This window comes from Schistocerca piceifrons, chromosome 6 (assembly GCF_021461385.2).
Source record: "Schistocerca piceifrons isolate TAMUIC-IGC-003096 chromosome 6, iqSchPice1.1, whole genome shotgun sequence".
In the NCBI taxonomy this organism is placed as follows: domain Eukaryota; kingdom Metazoa; phylum Arthropoda; class Insecta; order Orthoptera; family Acrididae; genus Schistocerca; species Schistocerca piceifrons.
In genome coordinates this window covers 529,925,093-529,944,656 of record NC_060143.1, presented here as the reverse complement: position 1 = coordinate 529,944,656, position 19,564 = coordinate 529,925,093, and the positions used below count along the sequence as shown (strand labels likewise).

The window sequence follows — 19,564 nt, the reverse complement described above, 5'->3', positions numbered from 1 at the left end:
TTTCTTGATAGGTTTGTCGCTTGTTGAGTTGTGCTAAAAACTTTATGCTTTGAAGGTTATGTTACTTGTGCAGGTACCCTCACAATGACCAATCTCATACAAAAATATCTGAATAATCACTCTTTCCACCGTGCCTATATAAGAAACGGGGTTAAGGGTTATTCAGTTTGTGTATGTATGTTTATGATAAGACGTATAAATACACAAAAAATATTCCTCACCACTTTTCCAATTGCGAAAATATCTCAAGAATCTAAAAATTTTGAGACCAACTGCTTCAGTACAGTTTTCGACTCGGAAGAAACGCAATTGCATACAACTGTTTGTAACTACTTTTATTAGCTTATGTTTCCAAAACACAACTGAGCGCCTGGTCGTTGCCAATTGTCTCTCTGGCAGTCTATGGCCCATCTTTTTCTTCATTCAGGGTCACTAGAAAGTTTAAACATGTGAAAACCACTTTTGCAATAGTTAGTGCAGTTCACAGCTGAACAGCCACCGATATTTACGACGAATTCTTAAATACATTTAACAAGAAATCTCCACTCGTATCGTGACTCGTATGTAAACAATTATGACTATTAATATCCTGTACCTTGGGGAAAACATGGCGGACAGTTCAGCTCAGGTTACAGCAGCCTCAATCTGGAGGTTTGCGTGTCAGGGCTTTAATTGTAATAGTTCGAGGTGCTAGCTACCATCTTTGGATGGAGCAGGTATATGTTCTGTAACAATATTCTGCCAAACCTGGCCACACCTCACACCTCGCACCTCACACACTCACACACACACACACACACACACACACACAAATATGAGGGTGGTTAGTTTTCTTACGTCTGTCTGAAACGATATATTTTGATCTAATGCGGTGCTGCTAGAAGAGAGAATTCCTTCAGTGTACGTCAGTTGTTCGTCATTAGGTGGAAAACCTTCAACCAAAAGGCTATCAGAGTAACATTATAATCCTGATTGTTCCTTCATGAGCGTTATTCTGCTGGCGGACTTCCTAGAGCGAAGTCAGTCATTTTTCAGTCGTTTCATATTATTAAGTGTTCCCAATGTTCTTCAGCCTTCCACAATCCAGTTACAATAAATAAAGGGTGATTTTTTCGGCTGTGTACAAACTGTAGCGATTGATCTATGGCCGGCTTCTGTGGCCGAGTGGTTCTAGGCGCTTCAGTCCGTAACCGCGCTTCTGCTGCGGTCGCAGGTTCGAATCCTGCCTCGGGCATGGATGTGTGTGATGTCCTTATGTAAGGTTCAATTAGTTCTAAGTCTAGGGGACTGAAGACCTCAGATGTTAAGTCCCGTAGTGTTTAGAGCCATTTGAACCATTTTTTGATTGATCTATGAGAAGATACGGAACAAAAAAGCTCTAATGAACTTACGTCTGGAAATGCTTCGTTTCCAAGCTAGAGACCATTTATTGAAACACATATTTTTATAGAGAATGGAGTCTAGTACGGGCTGTAGCATGGTGTTACAGTTGCAGTATGTGTTGAAAATGGTTCCATGTGCCTCGACACACGCATGTACACAGGGTAGCAGGTACTGTGTCACTCGTTCATATCAGCCAGGCTGCATCCGAACAGCGTCAAAGGCAGCATGTATACGCTGCTCCATTGTCTCCACATCTGGAATGGGCTCTGCATGCACGATACTTCTGAGATGGCCCCATAGCCAGAAACCACAATGTTTGAGATCCGGTGAAGGAGCAGGTCACGCAGCTGAACGCCCTCGACCGATCCGTCGACGAAGGAAGTCACGATTGAGATGCTTCCGTACGTTAACAGCGAAGAAGTCTGGAGCACCAACATGTGGCAGCCGCATAACTCTTCGAATCGTCAGTGGCACTTCCTCCAGAAGGGGAGTTAAAGTCACCCGCAAGAAACGACGACAGTTCCGGCCTGTTAGGCGACGTGGAAGGAAGACTGGTCGCAAAAAACGGTCGCCAATTACCCCGGCGCAGAAATTCCGGCTGCACCGATGCTGATGAACTGATATATGGGGGTTCTGCATACACACAGTAGTCTGGCTCACACTACATTGGCGGACCAACTGCCTGGTCGCTGTATCACATCCCGACTGTGCCGATGCTGATGAACTGATGTCACCATACTAAGGGGGTTCTGCATACACACGGTCGTCTGACTTACCCTGTATTGGCTGCCCAACTGCCTGGTCGCTGAACCACACCCACTACAAGGTAAATCAGCGAGAGAATCGGACACAACATTACCACCTACATGGCAGGTGGGGGCGCTAGGGCATGATGTATGAGGAACAGTATCGCCCTCTAGGAGGGAGCATACTGTAAATGCTGCATGGTACAGCGCGTATTAGACCACAATGTCTGTAACAATGTATGACTGAATAAATGATCTCTAGCGTGGAAACCATTCATATCTGGACATCAGTTCATTAGACCTTTATTGTTTCGTATCCTCCTATCGATCAATCCCCAGAGTTTCTATATGGTGGAAAAACCACCGTGTATGTTACTCTCCAATCATCCCTACGACAGGGCCGTACTGACAGACCGCTGTCCCATGCACCCCCCTGCCCCCCCCCCCCCCTCCCACACACACACACACCCAGCATCAGCATGAATGGCATGTGGTTGTTACAGAACTCTCCCAACTGTTGATGTCAAATGTCAAACAGTAATATCACATATTGAGTCCACCTTGATGGAAAACACCTTGTTATTCGATTATTTCTTTAACATCCCAAACTAGTTTCGGTGACAAATATCACCATCATCAGTGTGTTTTTTTATTTTATTTTTTTAAATCTAAAACATGCAGAAAATGGTATGGTTGTGCAAACACAGTAAAACATTATTACATTTTTACAAATCGTCTTTTGAAATATGGTTTTATATTGATACTTTCATGCTACCTTATTTATTGTATGCTGCAGCATCTTTTAAGCAATTATTGACGCTGTTTGTGGCATATTTTCTGTGCTCTTTTTTTCTGTTGCCGTCTTTTTACTTAGCGAACATCATGTCATCTGCAACCATGTGAGCCGGCCGTAGTGGCCGAGCGGTTCTAGGCGCTACAGTCCGGAACCGCGCGACCGCACCGGTCGCAGGTTCGAATCCTGCCTCGGGCATGGATGTGTGTGATGTCCTTAGGTTAGTTAGGTTTAAGTAGTTCTAAGTTCTAGGGGACTGATGACAACAGCAGTTAAGTCCCATAGTGCTCAGAGCCATTTGAACAATTTTTTTTTTTTTTTTTTTTTTTTTGCAACCGTGTGAGCAGCTGTTAGTAAACAAATACTCAAAGGTGAACTTCGTATGTCAGCAGTATATACTTGGTGTTGTGGTAGTGTTGTGGAAACCAGTTATTTTGGTGTGTATTTAGCTGTTGCTTAGCTATTCGTGTACTCACGTTCGTTGGATGATGTATGGCTGTTTTTTACACAGAAAAACAAAACTTTGTTTCTGTTCTAGAATATTTCGCCATCTTGCTGTTCGCGTGTGTCGCGAGAGGCGTATCGCAAGTGGCGAGAAAGGCTATGGAAAAAAGAGCACAGAAAATATGTCACAAACAGCGTCAATAATTGCTTAAAACATGCTGTAGCATACAATAAATAAGGTAGTATGAAAGTATCAATATAAAACTATATTTCAAAAGACGATTTGCAAAAATTTAATAATGTTTTACTGTGTTTGTACAACCATACCATTTTCTGCAAGTTTTAGATTTAAAAAATTAAAAAAACCACTGATGATGGTGATATTTGTCGCCGAAACTAGTTTGGGATAATAAAGAAATAAACGAATAACAAGGTGTTATGCATCAAGGCGGACTCAATTTGTGATATTACTGTTTTTCTATCCAAACACGGACCAAATGGAAGAGTTCCAAGATAATATTATTGTTAATATTGTGTTGGCAGAAGAGCCGACACCGTGTTACAAGTGGAGGCCGAAATGCACGCGTTTTAGCTCACGCAGGCTGGCGTGAGGAGGGAAGAACTATACTGACGTGAGGTCTGGAACATGACAAGGAATAAGAATTCAGATAGCGGACGTAATTAGTTTGATACTTAACTTTAATCCATTAATGATGAACGTCGCTCTTGACGGTACATGATTCACAATATTATCTGTTCAGAATACATTCTTGAAGTTATTATAGTAACTGAATATGGCGCCTTGCTAGGTCGTAGCAAATGACGTAGCTGAAGGCTATGCTGAACTGTCGTCTCTGCAAATGAGACCGTATGTAGACAGTGAACCATCGCTAGCGAAGTCGGCTGTACAACTGGGGCGAGTGCTAGGGAATCTCTCTAGACTAGGCCTGCCGTGTGGCGGCGCTCGGCCTGCAATCATAGATAATGGCGACACGCGGGTCCGACGTATACTAACGGACCGCGGCCGATTTAAAGGCTACCACTTAGCAAGTGTGGTGTCTGGCGGTGACACCACAGTTTATGTCAACTATCACAAGGTAGAGGCTCTACTTGTTCTTCAACTTGACCCTCTATTGTCCTCACTTGGATACACATACTTCGATTCCTTCCAGCAAGGAAAAATTCCGTCACGGTGGTACCGCGAGGACTACATGTGGTCTCTATGCGGTACATCTACATCTACATCTACATTTATACTCCGCAAGCCTCCCAACGGTGTGTGGCGGAGGGTACTTTACGTGCCACTGTCATTACCTCGCTTTTCTGTTCCAGTCGCGTATGGTTCGCGGGAAGAACAACTGTCGGAAAGCCTCCGTGCGCGCTCGAAACTCTCTAATTTTACATTCGTGATCTCCTCGGGAGGTATAAGTAGGGGGAAGCAATATATTCGATACATCATCCAAAAACGCACCCTCTCGAAACCTGGACAGCAAGCAACACCGCGATGCAGAGCGCCTCTCTTGCGGAGTCTGCCACTTGAGTTTGCTAAACATCTCCGTAACGCTATCACGGTTACCAAATAACCCTGTGACGAAACGCGCCGCTCTTCTTTGGATCTTCTCTCTCCCCTCCGTCAACCCGATCTGGTACGGATCCCACACTGATGAGCAATACTCAAGTATAGGTCGAACGAGTGTTTTGTAAGCCATCTCCTTTGTTGATGGACTACATTTTCTAAGGACTCTGCCAATGAATCTCAAGCTGGTAACCGCCTTACCAACAATTAATTTTATATGATCATTCCACTTCAAATCGTCCCGCACGCATACTCCCAGATATTTTACAGAAGTAACTGCTACCAGTGTTTGTTCCGCTATCGTATAATCATACAATAAAGGATCCTTCTTTCTATGTATTCGCAATACATTACATTTGTCTATGTTAAGGGTCAGTTGCCACTCCCTGCACCAAGTGGCTATCCGCTGCAGATCTTCCTGCTTTTCGCTGCAATTTTCTAATGCTGCAACTTCTCTGTATACTACAGCATCATCCGCGAAAAGCCGCACGGAACTTCGGACACTATCTACTAAGTCATTTATGTATATTGTGAAAAGCAATGGTCCCATAGCATTCCCCTGTGGCACGCCAGAGGTTACATTAACGTCTCTAGACGTCTCTCCAATGAGAACAACATGCTGTGTTCTGTTTGCTAAAAACTCTTCAATCCAGCCACACAGCTGGTCTGATATTCCGTAGGCTCTTACTTAGTTTATCAGGCGACAGTGCGGAACTGTATCGAACGCCTTCCGGAAGTCAAGAAAAATAGCATCTACCTGGGAGCCTGTGTCTAATATTTTCTGGGTCTCGTGTTGCCGGAATCCATGTTGACTCCTACAGGGTAGATTCTGGGTTTCCAAAAACGACATGATACGCGAGCAAAAAACATGTTCTAAAATTCTACAACAGGTCGACGTCAGAGATATAGGTCTATAGTTTTGCGCATCTGCTCGACGACCCTTCTTGAAGACTGGGACTACCTGTGCTCTTTTCCAATCATTTGGAACCTTCCGTTCCTCTAGAGACTTGCGGTACACGGCTGTTAGAAGGGGGGCAAGTTCTACTCGAGACTTGTTGCCCGCTAATCCGCTGGCGTCACGGGTTGGCCATCCAGAAGGCGGGGCGAGTGCTCGACGAGCAGGCCGCGGTACTCACGTAGAAGTAGAGGGTGACGGGGTGCGCCTTGGCGGCGACGCAGGTGAGCGTGTCGGAGTGGCAGCAGCCCGCGTCGTCCCCGCAGCGGTGCAGCGTGGCGCAGTGCGGGATGTAGCGCTTGTTGGGGTGCGGGTACTCGTCCTTGACGCGCACCAGCCGCGCCGCCGGCACGCGGCACTCGTGCTCGCGGTTCACCCGCAGCGCGTTCTCCACCGCCAGCTGGACCTCGTCTGCAACACAGCGCCGAGCCACGTCACACGCCTGACACGCGCACTGTGGGGCGCACCAAATATACATTACTGCCCATTAAAATTGCTGCACCACGAAGATGACGTGCTGCAGACGCGAAATTTAACCGACAGGAAGAAGATGCTGTCATATGCAAATGATTAGCTTTTCAGAGCATTCACACGTTGGGGCCGGCTGCGACACCTACAACGTGCTGCCATCAGGAAAGTATCCAAGCGATTTCTCATACACAAACAGCAGTTGACCGGCGTTGCCTGGTGAAACGTTGTTGTGATGCCTCGTGGAAGGAGGAGAAATGCGTATCATACCGTTTCCGACTTTGATAAAGGTCGGATTGTAGCCTATCGCGATTGCGGTTTATCGTATCGCGACACTGCTGCTCGCGTTGCTCGAGATCCAATGACTGTTAGCAAAATATGGAATCGGTGGGTTCAGGAGGGTAATACGGAACGCCGTGCTGGATCCCAACGGCCTCGTATCACTAGCACTCGAGATGACAGGCATCTTATCCGCATGGCTGTAACGGATCGTGCAGCCACGTCTCGATCCCTGAGTCAACAGATGGGGACGTTTAAGACAACAACCATGTGCAGGAACAGTTCGACGACGTTTGCAGCAGCATGGACTATCAGCTCGGAGACCGTGGCTGCGGTTAACCTTGACGCCGCATCACAGACAGGAGGGCCTCCGATGGTGTACTCAACGACGAACATCGGTGCACGAATGGCAAAACGTCATTTTTTCGGATGAATCCAGGTTCTGTTTACAGCATCATGATGGTCGCATCCGTGTTTGGCGACATAGCGGTGAACGCTCATTGGAAGCGTGTATTCGTCATCGTCATACCGGCGTATCATGCGGCGTGATGGTATCGGCTGCCATTGGTTACACGTCTCGGTCACCTCTTGTTCGCATTGATGGCACGTTGAACAGTGGACGTTACATTTCAGATGTGTTACGACCCGTGGCTCTACCCTTCATTCGATCCCTACGAAACTCTACATTTCAGCAGGATAATGCACGACCGCATGTTGCAGGTCCTGTACGGGTCTTTCTGAATACACAAAATGTTCGACTGCTGCCCTGGCCAGCACATTCTCCAGATCTCTCACCAATTGAAAACGTCTGGTCAATGGTGGCCGAGCAACTGGCTCGTCACAATACGCGTCACAACTCTTGATGAACTGTGGTATCGTATTGAAGCTACATGGGCAACTGTACCTGTATACGCCGTCCAAGCTCTTTCTCACTCAATGTCCAGGCGAATCAAGGCCGTTATTACGGCCAGAGGTGGTTGTTCTGGGTACTGATTTCTCAGGATCTATGCACCCAAATTCCGTGAAAATGTAATCACATGTCAGTTCTAGTATAACATATTTGTCCAATTAATACCCGTTTATCACCTGCATTTCTTCTTGGTGTAGCAATTTTAATAGCCAGTAGTGTAGTATATGGGGTATTCGGCGCTGGCGTGCGGCTCCATAAGCAGATTCAGAAGCATGTAGGTCGCAGTAGGCACTTGAAGAAGCTTGCACAGGTGAGAGAAGCATGGAGTGCTGCGTCAAACCAATCTCTGGACTGAAGACCACAACAACAAACAACATCTCGTAACGTTACTGCGAGAGCCGAGCGCTGCATGCTGCTATTCTACGGAATACGATGTTATGTGAAAAACCAGGGACATATGGACTTCAACTTTAGCATTATCGATGTTGGTTAATGTGTAAAATATCATCTGTAGAATTCATGGCGCCAACTTACATTAATTTGTAGCACTGTAGAAAAGAGTATGTATACGGACAGAATTGTCACTGAAATTACTATAAAAGTAGGCCTACTGGGAACCTGTTATACTATTCTCATGAATACAATTTGTAAAATGTGTCTTCACCATGTAATCAATATACTGCTTTAGATATATCAGCTGGTGGTGAAGTCGCAAAGCCCGCGATTAGCTGGATGACAGATAGGACTTTCAATCGCTTAACCATTTAAAGGCTTTCAGTCGCTTAAGCATTTCACGTGAAAGACAATGATATCTGCTTTGAACTTTCTTTTAATTACAACACAATTTTTGTCAGCTGTTATCCACTACTAGACGAACTGTGTACACGCACCGTACATAATCTTTGACGTCTTAGAGCGGACAGAGAAGTGCTTGTATCCGATTCAGGGTCGAATATGCTGAATTTTGCATTAGCTCTCTCAGAGTCGAGAAGACCCCAGGAGATCCAAGTTAATATTTGCACGAATATGTATGGACATTAAACGCGCGTCTACATGTGCATATACAATTGCAGATGAACTTCCTCATGCTTCGTGCGTAGTGCTAAGTAGGATTCCGCTGGTAACACGTGAACATGACAGTTGTTGAATAACCTTGTGATTTTCATTATTTGCTAGTGGGAGCCCATTTACCACACACTGAATACAATATCAGTATATAATCAAATATTTACATACACTAAGTCTGAGACAGAGGTTCTCAGCTACTGTGCGGCACGATCTCCATTGTCAGCTCGACGTAGTTTCCAGCACATCTCAAATGTGACATGCAGTGCTGTATGTTGTGCATATCGGTTTGCGAGTAACACAACCCATGCCATCGGCACCCTTAGTCATTTCTCCTGTTACATGCAACCGCGTTTTCCACCACGGACGGTGATCCAGCAAAATTTCTGAGAAAAAAATCTCAATCACAGTCAAGCAGAAGTGTGTAAAACTGAATGTCTGACCATCACAAGTTCATCACCTAAGAAACATTCAAATCACTGTCTCATCCCAAAGAGAATGATTATTATCTGCGATCCACATTACTCTGATTGGCTAGCTTGTGGAATTCATTCTGCCAACCTGAACATCCATAACAAAAATCACTGCAGTTGACAACTTGTAATCTCGGCGGACACAATAGAAGACCCCCCTAAAAAGGCACACTGGCCGCTTTGCAGGACTGTAGATGGTGCATAACTGTTGGCAGGTAGTCACGTGACTATCTACCGCTATGCAAGTCATGGCGGTGAGGTGGTTCGTGTCATTTGCTTGTATAGAATTAGTATAGTAAGACGGGATGACATCGATGCGACACAATTGCAGAAATGAGCTACGGTGTGTGGACGTGTTCATGCCCACACCATGATGAAAGTAGCCCAACTTACTGGTGTACCTACGCAGACTGCACAACTTTTCTGCAACTGACGGTGTAACAGTCGCAGCCATGTACACTGCTTCGTTCGTTGGTGTAGGAAGCACATAGGTTGGGATAAACAACAGCCGGCCGAAGTGGCCGTGCGGTTAAAGGCGCTGCAGTCTGGAGCCACAAGACCGCTATGGTCGCAGGTTCGAATCCTGCCTCGGGCATGGATGTTTGTGATGTCCTTAGGTTAGTTAGGTTTAACTAGTTCTAAGTTCTCGGGGACTTATGACCTCAGCAGTTGAGTCCTATAGTGCTCAGAGCCATAAACAACAGACTGATGTTCTCCAACGAATCCCCCTGTGGCAAGTGATTTTGGCCACCAGTTAGTGTGAAGACCGAAGGGAACACGTCACACATCACAGAATGTTTATGAACGTCATCCGTAAGGCTTAGTCGTTATGGTGTGGGCAGGCATTATGCACAACAGCCGCACGTCTCCAGCAGGCCAAACAATAAAGTAAGTGTGGTCGGGCGGTTGTGATTTTCACTCTTTCCAAAATGATGCGAAGCGTCGAACCTGACGGCGGGCCAATGAAGCGTTTAACGCGTAGCGTGTTGGGGCTGTAGTTCTGGCCAGAGGTGGTCCTTTGGCATTTTGAGAGTGTACTCCAAGCCATGGCTTGGGCTCACTCATTCAGGCGCATTCCTTAAACACCAATATACCATAACGGGATCGCTCGTTACAAATTACTGTAGCAATTTGTTTCAGCTCTTGCGCTTGTTTTTCAATCAAGCGCTTGTTTCCCGTCTCCAGTGACACAGACGGTAACAGAGATGTCTAATTTCATCCTTCCTTCCTTTCAGCTTTTGCACCTGTGGCAACGGTTGTTCGAGAAAAGTTATGCTGAGTCGAATAGTGTTCCTGAATAAATTGAGGGATCGAATTTTAGAACGTAGGAGGCAAACCAACTTTTCTCTCAGTTTGTGAAATCGTCTACGTAATCAGTACATTCAGCCTAGTTCGAACGTACGAATCGCTAGATCGGAAGAGATGATGATGAAGAAGATGATGATGATGTTTGATCTGTGGGGCGCTCAACTGCGCAGTTATCAGTGGCCGTACCAAGTCCCAATCTTTACACAGTCCAATCTCGCCACGGCCACGAATGATGATGGAATAATGAGGACAACACAAGCTCCCAGTCCCGGGGCAAAGAAAATCCCCAACCCGGCCGGGAATCAAACCCGGGTACCAGTGATCCAGAGGCAGCAACGCTCACCCCACTTTTCTTTTCATTTTGTTCGTTATTGTTCGTTGTATTTGGTCGCAGTGGACGTCACATGACATCCGTTGAAGTTCGTTGTCGATCCCTTCAGTCAGTGCTTTACTACAGAGACCAAACAGCTCTGACCGAACACGCTGAGCTACGGTTCCGGTAGCCACTAGACCACGAACTGCGGACAGATCGTAAGACATTAATGCGGTGATTCACATCCTCGCAGCCCAAATCCAACAGTTTAACGTATACGAAGAATACTACTAAAAATATGAAACCAATATCGTGATTTTTCGCGTCAGGACCGTGCCTAGTACAATGTGCCAGAATATCAAAGCAATATTTGTGTGTTTTGAAATAATGGTAGCGATTCGCTCATAGGCTTCATTGTCCACTGATTTTAACTGTTATACTTTTCAGGATATTCATTCAATACCGTGATGGAGGAAGCTGTTTCTAAACATAAATATGTGGAAAGAAGTTCGCGTAATCAGTTAAGATTGTCACTGACGCTTAAACATCAGTGTTGTCAGAGGGGGATAGCGCTGGGTGATGTAATACACATTAAGCAATTCAGGGCATTCTTCGAGTGCTACCCCAATTGACCCGTGCATTGCGCGTGCTGAGCTTTAAACAGCAGGCAAGTGCCGCAACTGTAGCTTTACCGTTGTCTACGCCCGCCTTGACCCTGGACCAGCCTCGTTCAAGCGCTGTGTGACGTGAAATGTGCTTCGTTAGAAAGCACCGTAACCTCTAACCAAGCGGACAGTAAACTAGAACAAAACACAGTCGCGCCAGATGGGAATGTATGAGACTGGGTCGCCAACTGCCGGGATCGGGAATGCTGACCTACTTTCTGTTGATGACAAGTCGTAACGCACACGCTGCCGGCAGCAGAGAGGAAGGAAAACACTAAACACTCGCAGAGTGTATCTAAATTTATTGCGTAGGTACGTTTCAATTGAGCTCATAATGTGGTTGACCTCATTCTTCGATGTTGCTGAGAACAACGTTGCCGGCCGCGGTGGCCGTGCGGTTCTTGGCGCTTCAGTCCGGAACCGCGGGACTGCTACGGTCGCAGGTTCGAATCCTGCCTCGGGCATGGATGTGTGTGATGTTCTTAGGTTAGTTAGGTTTAAGTAGTTCTAAGTTCTAGGGGATTGATGGCCTAAGATGTTAAGTCCCATAGTGCTCAGAGCCATTTGAAGCCAGAACAACGTTCATACAGTTGTACTGCCTAATGTGGGAATGGTATATTACACAATGAAATGTTTTTAGCCATCACCTACAATACTTATGCTACGTCGCAAATTCGTCAACGTTGCCTGGTTTTAAATATTTCACGTTAGGGATTACAATGTGACGAACGATGCATGCTTCCTGCTAGGACTGTTGATAAAATATCGACATATCGATATTTTTTCCAAAAAATATAAATACCGGGTGATCAAAAAGTCAGTGTAAATTTGAAAACGGAATACACCGCGGAATAATGCAGATAGAGAGGTACAAATTGACACACATGCTTGGAATGACATGGGGTTTTATTAGAACCATAAAAATACAAACGTTCAAAAAATGTCCGACAGATGGCGCTTCATCTGATCAGAATAGCAATAATTTACAGGAAATTCTCAATATGTCCACCATTATTCCTCAACAATAGCTGTAGTCGAGGAATATTGTTGTGGACAGCACTGTAAAGCATGTCCGGAGTTATGGTGAATCATAGGCGTCGGATGTTGTCTTTCGGCATCCCTAGAGATGTATTCGATGACGATACACTTTCGACTTCAAGTAACCCCAAAGCCAATAATCGCACGGACTAAGGTCTGGGGACCTGGGAGGCCAAGCATGACGAAAGTCGCGGCTGAGCACACGATCATCACCAAACGACGCGCGCATGAGATCTTTCACGCGTCTAGCAATATGGGGTGTTTTTTTTTTTTTTTGTTCTAATAAAACCCCATGTCATTCCAAGCATGTGTGTGAATTTTTACCTCTCTATCTACATTATTCTGTGGTTAATTAAGTTTTCAAATTTATACTGACTTTTTGATCACACGGTATATTTCGGTGATATTTCCTTACCCGAGATATTAATATCGAAATGTCATTAAAAACTGCCGATATTTTTATTTTATACTATACTTTGTTCCCAAGTTTCGATAAATATTTCAAGTAGTTCCTTTGAAATTATAGTAAAGCATAATTTTACTTTCATTTTGTGAAGGAATCTTACTACTTATTGAGCTTTCATCACGTCCTGTCTTTCTCTTTAATTGTGAAGTAAGTATAGATGACACAAAGAAATAGTGCTATTGCACCTGGGGGCGGGTGAATGGAAGATATCCGACTTGAGGAAATAGCACGCCAGTTGTGTGCTATTTTTTCACGTCTGCATTCTTCTAAAACAGTTTCTGAAATTGACGAGCACAAATCTAAATGACAAGATCGGTCTTTGTGGTGGGCAAAGACGTGTGAGGGGAAACGCTGACGTAATCGGGGCTTGGCGCTACCAACAGAAACTGCGACGATTAGCTTCACCATGCAATTTTGACCTACAACAGCTAGGTGGCTGGCGTTTGCAGAAATAATAAACAATAAAAATAAAAAATAAAGAAAAGAAGAAAACAGGGAAGTCGACATGAATTGTTCCAGACAAATCCGATATGTGACGAAATCGAACGACGGAGCCATCGGATACCTTTTATGGTGCCACTTACCTCCAGTTACCATTGTTAGCAAAGTGGTTATCGCCAAGCGTGACCGCGCATCGTTTCTCTTTCAATTCTTTCTCTGAGGGAGATAAGCAGGCTGCTAGCTTGTTGATGTACAGAATATCTAACAATAAATTAATACTTAAACGTACAGCTCTAGAACTGGCAGTATATCTACAACGTGAAACCGATATTCTTTTGGCTGGCACGTCGATATCTTTTCCTTCGACAGATCGTTAAATCGATAATTTTTCTCGTTGTATGGAGCGCTGACGATAATTTTTAAACATAGATTTATCGGGTATCCGATACTTTTTAAAATATCAACAGTTCATATTATTTGACGAGCTGGTTTGTCGATTTCTTAGCACGTGTGCATATATAAATTTTAGAATTAACACTGAATTAAATAACTCTTTGGTCAAAGGAAGAACGTGGCTTCGTTTGCTTTGTTGAAAAACTGTAATGTTTCTATAAAAACAGCTGAGTTTTTCTCGGTGTAACTGACAGCTCTTGCTCTGATCATTATTCTCTTCAGAAAATTAGTAGAAAAGAAGGAAGATTAGTATTTAACGTCCCAGCGGCGACGTGATAATTGCAGACGCAGGGCAGAACACACGAATTGAGGAAGGAAACTGACTGTTTCCCTCCCAAGGGAACCACCCTCACATTTTCCTTAAGCGATCTTACGAAAATAAGGAAAACCTAATTCTAGATGTCCGGGCCAAGAATTCAATACAGTTCCTCTCAAACTCGAGTCCAGTGCTGTAACCAACACCACGCCTGGTCCCTGAGACACGACATACTGTGAAAGGTTAGGGGGAAATCACAAGCTTGGTACAAGTGGGTTCCTTAGTAGGATGAGGTAACAACAAGCTTCAGTTCACTTTTACATGAGCAGGGGACTGAATAATTCTGCCAAATGAATCAGATAGAGATAAACCACTTTTTACTGCAACGGATTAATATGTATAGAATTGCGAACTAATTTCGTAATGGACGAATCAAGTACGGCAAAAGGAGCAGGGTAGTGCAAGCAAACAAGACATTCTTCGATACAAGAAGTCTGTTAGTATTATACAAAGGTCTTAATTTGAAGAAGATATTTCTGAGAACGTTCGTTTGGAGCAAAGCGTCATATGGAAATGAATCATGGGCTGTGAGAAAATCGGAAAAGAAGAAAATCGAATTGTTATCAGTGTGGTGTTAAAATAGGCTACAGAAAATTAAGTACACCAAACCATGTCATAAAACCGCTGAAAGTGTCGCACGATCTCAGCTGAAGGTCGATGGGGTACAAAAATTGACTTTCAATTTGGCCGAAATTAAAAATTTAAAGTGCACTCATAATGTACTCATTAAGAAGTGTAATCTCGCCTTGGAGGTTTAACACAATGAGGCAAGTATTGAAGTGTATATGTTTAGAGGCAGCTTTAACTCACGGCGTCCGAATTACCTTCACTATACTCATCCAGTATTTGGGAATGAGAGCACTTGGCGACTTCGAACAAACTTCACACATAATTTCAAACCTTTTCTAAACACTTGTCTCATTGATGCCCCCCCCCCCCCCTCCCCATCGCTCCCCCCAGACAAAATAATGAAAGGTAAAAAGCTTCTCTCTTCTTACAGTTTCGGTGTTCGGTACCAGATATGACGTTTTAATTTATTACTTCTTTACTATTAACTCTATTTGCAATACATTTTGCACACAGTATTCATATATGTTACTTAATGTATCTGCAAAATTATATCGCTTTACGAACCATGGTTCAGGAGATATTCTATCGTAAACATCGAGAGGTATGAAAAATTTGTTTGTCTTAAAAAACGGAGCGATTCTGTTCTTTAGAGAATCGGACATGGTAGGCGTTTCTGGTAACATAAGAAATGAGTGACTTCACCGTAGAATCCGTGAGCGAAGGAAAATATGCGATCCATATTACTGCGTGGGATCGAAATGTTTGTGTGACCATATCTTTGCTAGACCTGGGGCACGTGTTTACCTGCCATGTCCAGAGGGAGTAACCGGCGTATGCCAACTTCAGCGGAGCGTTCGGGTCGCCGAGGCAGACCTTTGTTGGAGGAGGTGAGGACACTGTCTCCGCTCACGTGCTAGATGTGCAACTTGGCCATGTCGCTCCCTGTTGTAGCCGAGAAGAGACTTCTGCTTAGGTCTTCGTTTCTGGTGCGTTACCTGTAGGTTCTTGCTGGACTGCGCCTTAAGAAGGAAGTGAGTCCAAATGCATAAACACTAGTACATGACACCGACGGCTATGAAATCGTTGTTCCAGAACGATCACAGAGGAAACTTATTTACGTGAAGACCTTACGTTAAACATTGTTCTTTCGGATCTCATCGGAGATTGCCGTTGAATTTCAACTGTTTCTGTCTGCCGTGGCGCACATTTCGTGTTTCTGTTCACTAGTATCATTTATTCAGAGTTATAACACGAACTGATGTTCCTCTGAATTGCATGACAACGGTTGAATGCTGTCTATCCCTTTTATAATCATTATTTGAGCTGTGGAATCTTGTTTGGACACAGTTACTGTCAGTTGTTTTTCAGATATATTTACTTCGGAAGTCCGAGAACAGAACGCAGTTTACAATTCTTAACCATGACTATCTTCTTTATATTCTGCTGTAATATCACATCTTTTGAAGGTCTAGACAAGTATGTTTGGGCATCTTCCAAGCTTTGAGTGGCCTAGTCTGATTTGTGTTTAAATTGAAGTTTTAACGGTCTAAATAATATTTTTAATTCTGTTGCGTTCCCTCTGTTACAGTAATCCATTACTTGTTACTCTGCCCATTTGTTGTTGCCAATCAAAGGGGCCAATCGACTGGTTATGCCAACACCAATCAAACAAAAGTAATCTCCATTCATAGTTCTGAAATAAGAGTGATTGATTATACAGCTAGTTAACGTTTTCGTTGTCTAACCTCACTGATATTTTGAAATAACGGTTGTTAACCAATTCAGGTAGTTGAAAGATGTATTGGTTGTTAAATTCACGGATATGGGAAGCGCTAACTACAAGGAAGGCTATGATGATTGGACATAAGAGAGTAGCTTCACTAGTAGAAGAGGGAGCTGTAGCGAGCAAAAGTTGAAGAGGAAAACTGAAATTGTAATATATGCAACAAATGGTTTCGGTAAGTGGTTCATCTGAGATGAACAGCTTGACATGGAGGCACAGGTGAGTCACGTGCAGCTAGTCAGAAGACTGATGGGGATGGGAAAAAAATGAAAGGGAAAGATCATGATATGCCAGTAAAGTATTTCCTTGACTTTTGTGTTGAAATTACGTGGATAACGGCAGCGGTTTTCTTACTCTTCGAGAATACGACGATAAACAATTTACACTGGAAAAAATGGTTCAAATGGCTCTGAGCACTATGGGACTTAACATCTATGGTCATCAGTCCCCTAGAACTTAGAACTACTTAAACCTAACTAACCTAAGGACATCACACAACACCCAGTCATCACGAGGCAGAGAAAATCCCTGACCCCGTCGAGAATCGAACCCGGGCGCGGGAAGCGAGAACGCTACCGCGCGACCACGAGCTGCGGACAATTTACACTGCAACGCTGGCGAATTTTTCGACGTGATTAATAATTTGTAATGGAAATGCCACAATTTGGCAAGGCATGATTTTTCTTTGTTCTTTTTTACTATAAAAATAGTAATTCAGCTGCTGTTTCTGCTAGAATTATTCTCTATTGATATGTTTCTTACAATACGGATATTAAAATGACTAGAGGCGCTTTATAATTGGTCCTCTACTCTCATTAGTTCGAGTTACCTCCTTCCTCGTACACACAGCTTCATTTTTCCGAATGATTGAGACAGGAACTCACTTTAAAGGTATCCTAAACTTCTTTTTCACTTATGTTTCTGTACGGATATACCGTAGGCGCAAATTACAAAATCACACTCATAAACAGATTTCGACCTAGCGGCATCGGCTTTGCAAGCCGCAGCCCTATCCCAATACGACAGTGAGCGCCAAATCCCTACCAAAATGTCCCCGTCTTGTTGCGGTACGCAAAACGAAAACCAGACTTGTTCGTAAGTAGAAAATGACTACAGCGAAGTGTTTTTCAAAGCACTTAATAACGACCTTGGATATCCGCATAGAAATTGGCCATTGCGTAAGATATTTCACAGATGGACTGACGGCAGATGTTCTTCCATACGCATGTGGGTGCTGTCAATGTAGCATCTGCGAAGTGTCGCGTCTGGTGAATATGTAAAGCTATCGACGATATTCGGCTTTTCGAAAGAAACTTGAGACGTTTTAACAATAAAGCATCGTATACTTTCTGAGAAGACACACTCGGCGTAGTCCAAATGGAAAGCGTTTCGTGTCCGTAGGCCCAAGGACTCAGTATTGTTCGAATTCACAATTGGCTATTAGTCACTGGAAGTAACAACAACCGTAAAGAACATCAAGGAGTCCGAACTAAATCAGTCTTTTGACTGGTTTTATGCGGCCCACCACAAATTCCTCTCTTGTGCCAATCATTTTTTCTCAGAGTGGCACTTGCAACCTACCTCCTCAATTATTTGTTGGATGCATTCCAATCTCTGTCTTCCCCTACAGTTTTTGCCTTCTACAGCTTCCTCTACCATGGAAGTCGTTCCCTGATGTCTTAATAGATGTCCTATCATCCTGTCCCTTCTCTTTGCCAGTGTTTTCCACGTATTCCTTTCCTCTGCGATTCTGCGCAGAACCTCCTTATTCCTTACATTATCAGTCCACCTAATTTTCAACATTTGTCTGTAGGACCACATTTCAAATGCTTCGATTCTCTTCTGTTCCCGTTTTCCCACAGTCCATGGTTCATTACCATATAATGCTGTGATGCAAATGTACATTCTCAGAAATTTATTCCTCAAATTAAAGCCTATGTTTGCTACTAGTAGACTCCCCTTGGACAGGAATGCCCTTTTTGCCAGTGCTAGTCTTCTTTGATGTCCTCCTTGTTTCTTACGTCATTGGTTATTTTGTTGCCTAGGTAGTAGATTTCCTTAACTTCAACTACCTCTTGACCATCAATCCTGACGTTAAGTTTCTCGCTGTTCTCATTTTTGCTATTTCTCATTACTTTCGTCTTTCTTCGATTTACTCTCAATTCATATTCTGTAGTAATCACACTGTTCATGCCATTCAGCAGATCATGTAATTCTTCTTCAGTTTCACTCAAGATAGCAATGTCATCAGCGAATCGTATCACTGCTATCATTTCTCCTTGAATTTTAACTCCACTCCTCAACCTTTCCTTTATTTCCATCGTTGCTTCTTCGATGCACAGATTGAACAGTAGGGGCGACAGACTATGCCCCTGTGTTACACCCTTTTTAATCTGATCACTTATTTCTTGGTCGTCCATCCTCATTATTCCACCTTGGACCGTGTACATATTGTAAATTACTCATCTCTCCCTATAGGTTACACATGTTTTTCTCAGAATTTCGAACATCTTGCACCATTTTACGCTTTAGAACGTTTTTTCCAGGTCGACAAATCCTATGAAAGTGTCTTGATTTTTCTTTAGCCTTGCTTCCATTAATAGCCGTAACGTCAGAATTGCCTCTCTCGTCCCTTTACTTTTCCTAAAGCCAAACTGATCGTCACCTAGCGCATTCTCAATTTTCTTTTCCATTCTTCTGTATATTATTATTGTAAGCAGCTTCGATGCATGAGCTGTTAAGCTGATTGTGCGATAATTCTCGCACTTGTCAGGTCTTGCAGTCTTCGGAATTGTGTGGATGATATTTTTCCGAAAGTCAGATGGTATGTAGCCAGACTCTCACATTCTACACACCAAAGTGAATAGCCGTTTTGTTGCCACTTCTCCCAATGATTTTATAAATTCTGCTGAAATGTTATCTCTTATTTTAAAACCTGGGAAGTAGCCATCTGAGCCAATACCTTTGTTGTGCCACCTGCTCAAAATCTTCGAGGGAATGTTGCCGAATCGGTTGATTCATATTGTAGAGGCAGTTCTATTATAAGAACAAGGAAATTGTATCAATGGTCTTCCACCCCATGCAATGTATTGTGGATAGCTTTTAGACCTGGAAAATTA

The 19,564-nt window shown here is 43.7% G+C and overlaps 1 protein-coding gene across 1 annotated transcript in view; it reads right to left on the bottom strand.

Moving 5' to 3' along the window:
- Positions 1-19,564, bottom strand: part of LOC124802915 — a 647,078-nt gene that overhangs the window by 250,797 nt on the left and 376,717 nt on the right. The window contains exon 3 of the mRNA XM_047263984.1: positions 6,079-6,308. Within this exon, the coding sequence (XP_047119940.1) occupies positions 6,079-6,308 (230 nt within the window). The remainder of the gene's footprint in view (positions 1-6,078; positions 6,309-19,564) is intronic.